This window comes from Siphateles boraxobius, unplaced genomic scaffold, assembly GCF_051911475.1.
Source record: "Siphateles boraxobius isolate OS27281-9 unplaced genomic scaffold, OSU_SipBor_1 1, whole genome shotgun sequence".
Taxonomy (NCBI): Eukaryota; Metazoa; Chordata; class Actinopteri; order Cypriniformes; family Leuciscidae; genus Siphateles; species Siphateles boraxobius.
The window spans coordinates 16,784,074-16,796,218 of NW_027508699.1; the positions used below are offsets into that span (position 1 = coordinate 16,784,074).

General features: G+C 38.6%; 1 protein-coding gene across 1 annotated transcript; it reads left to right on the forward strand.

The window, feature by feature from the left end:
- The first annotated feature begins 768 nt into the window (after positions 1-768).
- olfm3b (olfactomedin 3b) lies at positions 769-8,388 on the forward strand. Its single transcript, XM_077226933.1, has 6 exons — positions 769-1,008; positions 4,559-4,702; positions 5,279-5,434; positions 5,801-6,020; positions 6,160-6,266; positions 6,963-8,388. The coding sequence occupies exons 1-6, from the start codon at positions 940-942 to the stop codon at positions 7,638-7,640; spliced, it is 1,374 nt and encodes a 457-aa protein (XP_077083048.1). The 5' UTR covers positions 769-939; the 3' UTR covers positions 7,641-8,388.
- Positions 8,389-12,145: the final 3,757 nt, after the last annotated feature.

The following is a 12,145-nucleotide window of genomic DNA, read 5'->3' on the forward strand; positions in this document are numbered from 1 at the left end:
AAAGGAACAGATAAAAAGAGAAGCCTACCTCTAATAAAAGACAGACTAACCACACATGTTGCCAAGCAACTAATTGAGAATGTGAGCAGAGGTGCAGTGAAAGTTTATGCTCTAACTTCTGATGAGGTAATTTTAGCAATTCTGTATCTGTAGATATTCTAGATAATGTGCAGATATGCTTGTTTTCTTGGTTAATGAGGCGACTTGTTATTGAAAGTTTTGCAGCGTTGGTTACCCAGTTGTAGTAGGCCTCAAAAGTATGAGAGAGATAGGTTTGGAAACCGATAACAGTTTCCGCTCTTTTTTTCTTCTTCTTCTTTTTTAAATAGTGCAATAGTCTTTCTGACAGTATTCATGCACTGTTGGGCTATACTGGTGTGACAACACCAGTAGGGTAAGTCGGGGTAAGATGACCCCTCCCCCCCCCCTTTTGAAATTAAATTTACCCATATTCAAGTGTTGAGAAAAAAAGGAATGCATGAAGCTAGTTTATTATAATTCCTTTTTCCAAATATATTTTCTCCAAAATCGTTAAAATAAGTGTTAATAGAATTAAAGAACCATCGTTCTTTACAATTCTCACCCCTGTTGAGCAACATCTAATGAACATTTTGGTTATGTTTAATTCTTACTCCTCCTCACGTTGCAAAGACATAAAAGTCGTGATTTTATCCCCTTAATTTACTCTTAGATAAATTAAGTTTGGTTAATGAAAGAGTAACCCCGCACTGAGATTCTGTAATGATGTAATATCCGCTGAGAGTCTCCACACATCTCAAACTTTTCTTCGCTCAGAGCGACGATGACAGCGCACGCACTTTCAGCGGCTCTGTCGAGGGTTCCCGATCCCAAGATACTGGCGAGAAGCTCGATCTGAAACATCGGAGAGTGAATCCGCTTGTAACAGAGACGTAGGAGGGAGACTCGTCTGGAGGCAGAATGCGGGCGCTGTTCGTGGTGCTGAAACCGCTGTGTTTTCTAGCTCTGCTTGGCTACTGCCCTTCCGCGGTGAGTGATGCGCACCCGCACCTTACTGACTTAGACAGAAACTTGACATGTCTGAGCCCAGCTCAGACTACACCAGTAACTCATAAAACATACGCAAGAATAAATGTATGCAAAGTGACAAACAAGTCTGTCAGTGTTATGTTATGATGTCTTATGAGAATTATGCGTTCTTCCGATATATCATTTTAATGACAACCTCAGAGAGATGGAGAGAAGGAAATTCAGTAACACTTACACTGGGATAAAAAAAAAATATTGATAGACGTGGGATACCCTAACATTGTGTTTAAAATCGTGTTTTCCATTTCATGTAACTTTCTCGATGTTTGTAGCTCAAATGGTCACAGAATAGTATTAGACTCTCTGTTCTGTAATAGCGAATGATCTACTGTGCATTAAAGCTTTCAGCTTGCGGTCTCTTATTTCTGGTGTTGTTTCAAAGGATTTAAGCATCTGCCTGTACCGAGCATTGGCTGTTTATTTCACCTTACGTCACACTTTATATTAGATGTCCTTTTTTAGATAAATTCTATTTACATTAAAATATAAATCGTGTGATACAATGCACATAATGTTGTTCTTAGGAACTGTCATGAGATTTCCATTTGCTGCTACTAAGGTCATGGATAGCGTTATGAATAAGGTTTGTATTAGGGTCCCTGTTGGACAAATAAACAGTGCATGAATATTGCATGTGACTTTTCACAGAACAAGATTTACGGTGTAGCCCACCACCGCCCCTCTTTTCTTCCCATCATCTCCTTTCTCCTTTCTATTACAACTATTATATTATTACTGCTTACTCTGCAATGCAAATTAAGATGCATGTTTCCTTCAGTAAGTACAAGAGTAGTCTATAATTACAATAATTGCATGCATTTGTTTTAGATATACAGTGTAACAGCTCATGTTGTATACAGAATGCTAACATTGTAATTTTAACAGTAAATAGTTAAAGACAAAATACAAATGTGTAATGTACTATTTTAGTACATTTGTTATATCGAGAGCTCAATAGTAATCTGCAGTTCCAGATGTTGATAAAGAGTTTAAATGAGGAAATGTTTTCTTCCTTAGCATTCTGAGTGTATTCTCAGCACTACTAGTAATGTGTATGCAATTTCCTAAGGGTTTATTTTAGCACTGGGTCAGGATCAGATCAACTATTTATCATTTAACACAAAGATAACAGCATGAATTTCACATGTCATATGTGACTGAAACCAAAGAAATCCGTAGTGTCTGTGAGATTGTCATGAGGATCTCTCTCATCCAGGCTTAATTAACCCAGCTGCAGGTCTTATTTGAGGAGCAGAATCCCTCTGCTCATATCTCATAATGACAGTGAACTAGCAGGAAGTACCCATCCAACTTGGATATGTTACAATTTGCTGAAATTGTAGTTAGTTGTTAGTTGCAGCAGCATGAGGAAATGTGCCAGAATGTGTAAAGAACTCTCTTTTTTAGCTCGCCTGTAAAAGGCTAGTCCCCAGAGCCGGCCTTTCAAAGCCCGCTGTGAGAGTGGAAAAAATGAATATGGGTGTTTACAAAGCTCCTTTATTGTTGCAGACAATTGAGGGAAATTTGGGTGGATGAATGCAGAGAGAGAGGCTTTATCATGAAGGTGTTGCAGTGAGATGCTATTTGTCGTCAAAACACTATTTTTGGCCTGCCATGTTTTAGTGGTGTGTGCTTGAATTGGTTTTAGAATTATGAATCAGTGTGAATCAAAAATTAATATTTAGTGAAGTACATAGAAACTGAACTATATTTCTCCTGTGCTTGTATTAATTTGAAAATATATTTCAAATGAAGTGTATCTTATACAGTCAGAGACACAGATTTGTGATCCTTTCAGCCTGAAAGTTTGGTTACACTTTATTTAAAAGTCCGCATGTATAATGCATTATAAAGGTATTCATAATGTACATTATATTGCATTATGTCTATAAACCAAAGTTAATATTATAGTATTTCCAGATACCTTGTTAAATCTGAAATTGGTTGTTTTGGTGTTTAAGGTGTAACTGTGAATAGTATTATAATATATAATAACTATGGTTACAATTATTCAGATCACAAAATGCATTATAAGTTGAATTACAAGGTATGATTAATGCATTAAAATACTTTTATATATAAAGACTAAGAAAAGTGTTACTGAAAGGTTAGCTAGAAATATGAGGGATATGCTTGTGGAATCAAGAAAATTTGAGGCAGGCCGTTAATTTTAAAGGGGTCATGACAGATTTTTTTTATTATTTTAAATACAATATGTTCCTTTAGTTTCACAAGTTAGTTATGTCTTTGCACACACACACACGCACACACACACACGCACGCACACACACACACACACACACACACACACACACACACACACACACACACACACACACACACACACACACACACACACACACACACACACACACAGACACACACACAGACACACACACAAACACACACACACACCAAACAAACATATATGAATACATATATGAAACGATCTTCTTAAGGGGCGGCTTCTTTGATGCTTGTCATTAAATGGCCACTGTTATAATTGGCTAATGTCATTGTATTGGAAACAGTATCTACACCCACTTGCACATAAGTGTTTTGAAAACATTCATATAAAGATATAATTTACAGACAAAGCATTATGATATAGTTTTCTTACGGTTTGTGATGCAGTTGCTGTCAGATCCAATACAATTAGCTGCTTCATCTGTCAATAAAACTCTCCATTATACTGTGCCCCGTTTAAAAAACAAAATGCTCTGAACAAACATGTAATCCTCCGACTGTCGGGGCTTGGTTCCACAAATCGCACAACGCGGGAGATTTAATCACAATATTCAAGGAATGTAGGAGAAGACAGGAAAGATATAAACAACAACCATGTAAAACTAAGTTGACATGGAACCATGAAGAGAGGAACACATGGGATGCCAATTAACAGAAACTGAAACAGGTGCATAACGTAATCAGTAACCAAAGGAACTACAGTAACAAGGGAAAACAGATGGGTAGGAAAACATCGAAAACCAAAACTAAAACTGAACATAAGCCTGACACACCATTAAAATTAACCATCCTCTTGTTTCTGTGATCCTCCTGAAGTCTGTACAGAGCTGTTTAAACTAGACACATCAAAGCAAACGTTCTTTCACTCTCCTATGTGTCCGGTTGTCGGCAGACTCAAGTTTATATATATCTGTTAAATGTCTTGCTCTGGAGGCATTCATATGCAAATGTATTGCCCATGTGACTTAACAGATCCTGCAATATAAAAAAAATTGCTTGATTAAATAAATGTTCTGTTTATGAGGAAGATGTTTTAAGATATGAAACTTGCATGATGTTAATGGTTCAAAAGATCAAGGCAAACTTGATTTCTCATTTCATGACCCCTTTAAAATTGTCATTGAAAAGGTCATTGAAATTCATTGCATTAAGAATGTCATTAGAATTTTAGTATTTGTATTTATGTTTATTTGTAGACAAAAAACAGCGGGATACCTCACGCATTGCCTGTGTTTGTGTACAGACCATCAGACCAAAGGAAGGCTGGCAGGTGTACAGTTCAGCGCAGGATGCAGATGGCCGCTGCATCTGTACGGTGGTGGCTCCAGAACAGAGCTTGTGCTCTAAAGATGCAAAGAGCAGACAGCTCCGCCAGTTACTGGAGAAGGTGTGTGCGCGCACATATTGTCTAAGTCTCTAAAGTCGCTTTATATTGAGATCTGGTTCGGTTAACAAAAGCTCTCACTGCAGTGATTTGAAAGCATTATGCTAGACTGCTCTCTGTTGTCATCTGTTAAGAATGCCGCTGGCTTCTCTGCAGATGATTGTGGAGGAGCATAAAGATGATGGTAATGCGTAAAGGCCTGAAGGGTGTTTAAGGCCCCCCTCTCGTTCCTACTTCCTACGCTTTTCTTCTCTGTTACAGTAAAAGGCCAACTTATTGGCCCATAAGACGTCTCTGTGTCTTTTTTTGTTTGGAGGATGCCAGTAAAGGAGGTACTAGGGTTAACCGATACAGTCACTTCTTTGTCCCTTTTTAAATGTGTCATTTGTGGTTTGTCTCTGAGATCTATCTGTCTTTGCTTTGGTTGTGTTGAATTATGGAAATGCAGAATTCCTTGGAGACACAGTGTCAGGGCTGATTTAGACCAGTTGGAAATATAATTTAAATCTATCGCATCTTCCTTTTTACAGTTCAAAGAATGATTAAAGAATTATCCTAACTTCATCTTCCTCTCTTAAGATTCAGAACATGTCGCAATCAATCGAAGTGCTGAACCTGAGGACCCAGAGGGATTTCCAGTATGTCATGAAAATGGAGAGCCAGATGAAAGGACTCCGATCAAAGTTCAGACAAATCGAGGCAAACCGAAGAACGTTATTGACTAAAAACTTTCAGGTGGGATACCATTAAAGTCATGCCTCAGAGAAAATCAATGGTCCTTTCTCATATGAACAGAATGGTTGGAAAAAGCTAAACTCTTGCCATTACTCTCCAAGAATGAAGAATCATATCCCACTTAAAAGCTTCTAATATTTGTCCTTCACAAGCATTTCTCAAGCCACATGCAGTTTAACATTCTTGGAAATCCTGTAAACCTGTAAAGGTCACGTTTCATTTCCAGGCAGTAATACCATTGCTGTCTAACATGTTATTGTTCAGAACTTCTTGCGAGCTGTGCTGTGCTCTTACATCTGTTTCTGTTAATGTAAGCAAATCTCCCCTCATGTGATTCCCATTTAAAAGTCTGTCTGGTTTTTTCAGGAGCTGAAGGGGAAGATGAATGAACTGCAGCCGCTGATTCCAGTGCTGGAGCAGTATAAGACTGATGCCGCGCTCATTTCTCAGTTCAAGCTGGAGATCAGGAACCTGTCTCTGGTGCTGACTGCTATCCAGGAGGAGATAGGAGCATATGATTATGAGGAACTCCAGCAGAGGGTCCTTGGCTTGGAGGGAAGACTGAGGAACTGCATGAACAAGCTCAGTGAGTTTGAAACTCAATTTGACTTTGATGGTATTTTCTTCTTATATATGGCATGGTGTGTGTATTCAGACAGAAAATACTCTTGGTTGAAGATGTCTATATAACAGCCGATATTCTTTATCATTCTCTATTTTGTCAGCCTGTGGTAAGTTGATGAAAATCACGGGGCCCATCACCGTAAAGACATCGGGAACGAGGTTTGGAGCATGGATGACAGACCCTCAGGCTTCACCTAAGAACAACAAGGTAATCTATGGCTATGCAACTGTGCCTGCAGCAGCATTTTCAGCCGAGCCTTTTCAGCAGCATTACTTCCAGGAACTATTTTTTCTCATTATTTTTCCTTCATATAAAAAAAACCTTTGATAAAGTGTTCAAAGGCATGAACAGAACCATCAAGCTCTGAAATCAATCACAGCATATACAACTTGATTTGAAGCACAAATTACATGAAAATCTATTTAATATATGAAAAGAAAAAGAGACAAAGGTATCACTGTGTAATATAATTATTTCATGGTGAGATAACCTGATGTATTATGAATGATTTACTGAAATAAAAAAGGAGTATTAATATTAATATTTATATTATAAAAATGCAACAATATTTGAAACTTTATTATTTTATTATTTTTTTAAAACTTGAAATAAATAAAAATAGATTTTTCAGTGGAATAGAAATTTCAAAAGAAAACATTTTATTTTTATTTTAACGATTTGATTTTTAAATCACACTAATTTATATCTTCTGCAAAAGAGTAACTTACTTATCATCCTCAAAGCTCATGGTGACTTGAAAGGTTTATCAATAAAAATCTGTTTCTGTATCAAGAAAATGCATGACACTTTTACTTCTTGATCCCTATTGTTGTGCTCTATAAATTATTCCTTTCATTTAATGTTTCGAATGTGACTCATCACATTTGTAACGTTCTAATGCAGGTTTGGTACATGGACAGCTATACAAACAACAAGATAGTCAGGGAGTACAAATCTGTGAGCGACTTCATAGCTGGGATTGAGTCAAGAACCTACAACCTTCCGTTCCACTGGGCGGGCACCAATCATGTGGTCTACAACGGCTCCCTGTACTACAACAAGTACCAGAGCAACATCATCGTCAGATACAGCTTCGAAAGCGGCCGGGTCACGACCCAACGAGCACTTGAGTCTGCTGGCTTCCACAACGTCTACCCGTACACCTGGGGCGGCTTCTCCGACATTGACCTGATGGCAGACGAGCTTGGTTTATGGGCCATCTACGCCACCAATCAGAATGCAGGGAATATAGTCATCAGCCGGCTGGATCCTCTGACCATTCAGGTGCTGAACTCTTGGAACACTGAATACTCCAAACGAAACGCAGGTGAGTCCTTCATGATCTGCGGCACGCTGTACATCACCAACTCCCATCTGACCGGGGCTAAGGTGTATTACTCTTATTCCACCAAAACCTCTACCTATGAGTATATGGACATCCCCATCCATAACCAGTACTTTCACATGTCCATGCTGGATTACAACGCCAGGGATCGTGCACTTTACGGCTGGAACAATGGCCACCAAGTACTGTTTAACGTCACGCTGTTCCACATTATTAAAACTGATGACGAATCCTGAGGGGAAAATTTTCTGCTGATGCCGTTTCTGCAGTTTCATTGATCTGTAATCACCATTTGGTATTGCTGTGCAATTATGGGTTTTATATGTCTCCGTCAAAAGATAAGCTTAGGTTGAGGTTCAGTGTCTCTGGAGATGTCCGTCAGCATTGCACTCCTCCATTTTGTAAAACTGTCGTGATTAACTTCACTTAACTCAGAAAAGGACATTAATGAACTTCTAAAGCTCTATTTAAATGTTGTTTGTGCAACTTTCAGTGCGTAACAGTGGTATTCAGCTGTAATACTCTCATTCAACCAACATATATATATACTATATTGATCTGTCTGATTGCATCTCTTAGCTTTAGCTTGTCGAGTATTTAGGGAAGTTAGGACATGTTTTTAAACTCGTTTTATAATTTAAAGGGACAGTTAATCTAAAAATAAAAATGTGTCATTATTTACTGCTCACCCTCGTGTTGTTCATAAAACTGTATGATTTCCTTTCTTCTCTAGAACACAAAAGAAGACATTCTGAGAAATATATCCACACCATGGTTGTCCACACAATGAAAATCAATGGGCTCCAAACATATTCTTTTATGTTTCACAGAAGAAATTAAGTCATACAGATTTGGAATGACATGAAAGAGAGAGAGAGTAAATGATGACAGAATTTGATGGTGAATTATTTCTTTAAAATCAATCCATGCTGAAAAGAAAACATTTTGCAGTGTACAGTGTAATTCAAATAAACAATTGTTACATTAAGTGTTCATGGTTTATGTTGTTTCTTGTGTGCTTCAAAATGCATTGCATTCAAACATATCTCAACTTTCCCACAGAACTGCAGACACAGTCTGGGGTGTTTTGTCTGAAATACTATTATTCAATAATGTTACCTCTTCCTACATAATGCAACAAAGGCTTTGTTCGTGTTTGCTTTTTTATGTCCTTGGAAATTCGTGGATGAGAGAATTTCTGAAATTTACAGAGGGCTTTGTGATTTTGCTTTTCATGTTGATGAGAGATAGAAGAAAAATCAAACGTTTTATACATGTTTCTATATTAATTATCCCAAAGCGTGTAGAAAAAAATGTTCTTGATTTAGTGGCCAAAAAAAAAAGATCAGATCCAAATATCTGGAAAAAACCTAATTCTTGTGTTCTGTTTGTACTCATTCAGAATTCCTGTCCCTGCTCAATGATAATGAAGATTCAGAATGTTCAAACATTCACACAGACCAGCTAAATATGCTGTTGTTTTCTCAACACATGATTCAGTCAGTTATTTTCTATGACAGAGGATGCTCTTCTATCAGTATTCATAAACCTCAATGACAAAATCTAAACAAAGTCATTCATGTTCCCCTTAAAGGAACATTTGCTGATTTTTTCTTCCCATTTGCTGATTCAGAAACTTCATTCAACACATCTCTGCAGGCCCCTGAACCAGAGAAACATTATTCAGCAAAGTGAGAATAAGTATATTTATGTAAGTGATAATACACAGTCAACCGGTTGTTATCGCAAAATAAACCCTGATGGGGATGGCGATCAGATCTTGCATCCTTCTAGATTTTGAAGGGGTTTGACTTGCTATAATAAGCATCTGACTGTACTGTACTGTAGTGTCACCACTTGTCCTGTGGGTGGCACTAGTAGGTTTTGAGTGTACATAAGTGTGCCATACGTGTTCATAAGTTACCTGTGTGTTGCTTGCCTTTTTACAAAGACATAACATATTGGCGACAAGAATGCCGTGGAATTTAAGTCAGCCTACACCTTTTCTACAAAATGTGGGTGAGCCGCCGAAGCCATTTAAGGAATATATTCGTGTTTTCGGAAACTATGTCTTGGCCATGGACGAAGAGCTGTCGGAAGCCCGAAAATGTGCACTACGGATTCACTACCTGGGGACAGAAGGCCAGAGACTTTTTTGCATGCTTAATGTTACTGATGATAAGTACAACACGGCATTGCAAGCTATTCGCACATTCTTCGAGCCAAAAGTGAATGTGGTAGCTGAACGGTACAGATTTCGCCAGCGAGGACAATGGCATGGTGAAACTATGAATCAATAGGTTGTGGCATTAAAGGAGCTTGTGGCAACATGCGAATTCGGAACCATGGAGGAGGAAATGATATCGGATCAACTTATTGAAAAAATTTATTCAAACCGCATACGGGAACGTTTACTCCTAGAAGTGGATCCTACTTTGAAAAAAGATGTCACAATTGCCAGTCAAATAGAAACGTCAGAGGCTGAGGCAAACGTGATGAGCAAACCGGCAGATGGCACAGTACAAGTTATCCAACAGTCACGTCATCAGCACAACAGACCAAGTCACGAAACAGGGGAAAATGCACAGACAATATGATGAGCGATGGCAGTGCGCTCACCTACATTCCAAGAGAAAATGTGTTACAGGTGTGGTTCAAAACAGCATACTGCCTTGGACTGGCATCAGTGCTGATGTCGACCATAATCAAAGGACTTGCACGTGTTCAATGTTACTTGGACAACGTCATTGTCTCAGGAAAGACCTTTGAGGAACATGACAAGAACTTGAACGCAGCACTTCAGCGTCTGGAAGCAGCTGGACTTAAATTGAACTTTGACAAATGCCACATCAGACAGACGGAGCTGTCATTCTTAGGACACGTAATATAAGCTAAAGGACTTCTGCCTTATGCTTCTCATGTCCATGCAGTTTCACAAGCTCCGCCACCAAATGATACGCTCTTTCCTTGGTATTAAAACTTCATACCGATTATTCTGCAGTGGTCGAGTCCCTCAGAGCATTGAATCTGGGGTCTGCTTCATTTACATGGACGGCTGAGGCACAGACAAGTTTTGAGCGGTTGAAAGACCTCATAATTAATAGCCCTGCACTGACACTTTTTGACCCTTTTTGACTTTTTGACACTATCGTTACAACTGACGCTTCTAATTACGTTCTGGGCTCTATTCTCACCCAAATGCACCCAAATGCAGTGTCATTTCAACATGGATCTTTTGTTCGAGTGAAACGACTAGGTATTCCTCCTTAGCTGCAATCAGCATTTTCAATACCATTGAAAGTACTGGAAAAGACTGGTCCTTACACTTACAAACTGTCTGATGGACGTACCAGTATGGGCTCGGGACTATGTTGTGAACTAAAGTCGGTTCATTGATTCCATGAGAATAGTATTTTACATGGGGGAGTGATAAGGTAACAAATGCATATAGAGTAAAGTGATGTTCTGTAATGCATGTTGTGCGACTGTTGAATTCAGGGGAGAATGTTAAGTTCATGTTTGAAACATTGGTACTATTAATGTTTGAAATGTTGGTACTAGTATGCAATGTCATTGTGTTAAAAGAACATTTGGTCACTGTACAGAACATAAGTGAATACTAAGTTAAAAGAGAGCCAGATATGGTGTCACCACTTGTCCTGTGGGTGGCACTAGTAGGTTTTGAGTGTACATAAGTGTACCATACCAAGAGATGAGTTGAGTCTGAGTAAATAAAGTCTGTTCATGAGTTACCTGTGTGTTGCTTGCTTTTAAACAAAGACATACCATGTACATTTTGCTACTTATTACACAGTTGCTTCAAATGAATAAACAAATTAGCATAACATACTTAGTGTTTAGTTCAATTGACTATTCCAAATCAAGTATTCCAGAGAGCTGTGTTATAATTATGGACAATTAGTAAGTAAGTAAGTAAGTAAGGTTTATTTCTATAGCACATTTAAAACAGCTCGCACTGACCAAAGTGCTGTACATAGCGCAGTAGCAAGAGGGTAATAAAATAAAGTAAAATACAATTACAAATCAGTGATTTAGGCTAAATCCACATTACGAGACAAACACTTAATTATAAATTTAGCAGAATAAGACAATTAAGATGCCGGGAAGGCCATAAGACAATTAAGATGCCGGGAAGGCCAATGTAAAAAGGTGACTTTTGAGCCTGGCTTTGCAAATCAAGATTGAAGGGGCATTTCTAACGTCAGATGGCAGTCTGTTCCACAGCTGAGGCCCAGCAACAGAAAAGGCTCTGTCACCTTTTTGCTTAAGCCAGGACCGTGGGACCTGGAGGAGGCCTTCACTGGAAGATCCGAGGGACCTTGGAGCTACGTAAGGATGAATGATATCTGTTATGTAGCTGTGGGCCAGAGCGTGAAGAGATTTAAAAACCATCAATAGTATTTTAAATTGTATCCTAGACTGGACTGGAAGCCAGTGCAAGGAGGCTAGGACAGGTGTAATGTGTTCACGTTTTTTTGTGTTTGTGAGCAGCCTAGCCGCTGAATTTTGAACCACCTGAAGCGTTAAAGGGAGACCAAAGTAGAGAGAATCACAATAGTCTAGGCGGGAGGTTATGGAGGCATGGATGACTTTTTCCAGATCATTGTAAGACAGGACAGACTTGAGTTTGGAAATTATTCTTTATTTATAAAAACTGGTCTTTACAACAGATGATATTTGTTTCTCCAGGTTAAGATGGTAGTCAAAAATAACACCCAAG

Bases quoted from the DNA above. Each gene is read 5' to 3' on its own strand.
- olfm3b (XM_077226933.1), top strand. From the start codon at position 940: ATGCGGGCGCTGTTCGTGGTGCTGAAACCGCTGTGTTTTCTAGCTCTG. The intron at 6,021-6,159 runs GTGAGTTTGAAA...CTATTTTGTCAG, and splicing joins GAACTGCATGAACAAGCTCA to CCTGTGGTAAGTTGATGAAA. The intron at 6,267-6,962 runs GTAATCTATGGC...GTTCTAATGCAG, and splicing joins CTTCACCTAAGAACAACAAG to GTTTGGTACATGGACAGCTA.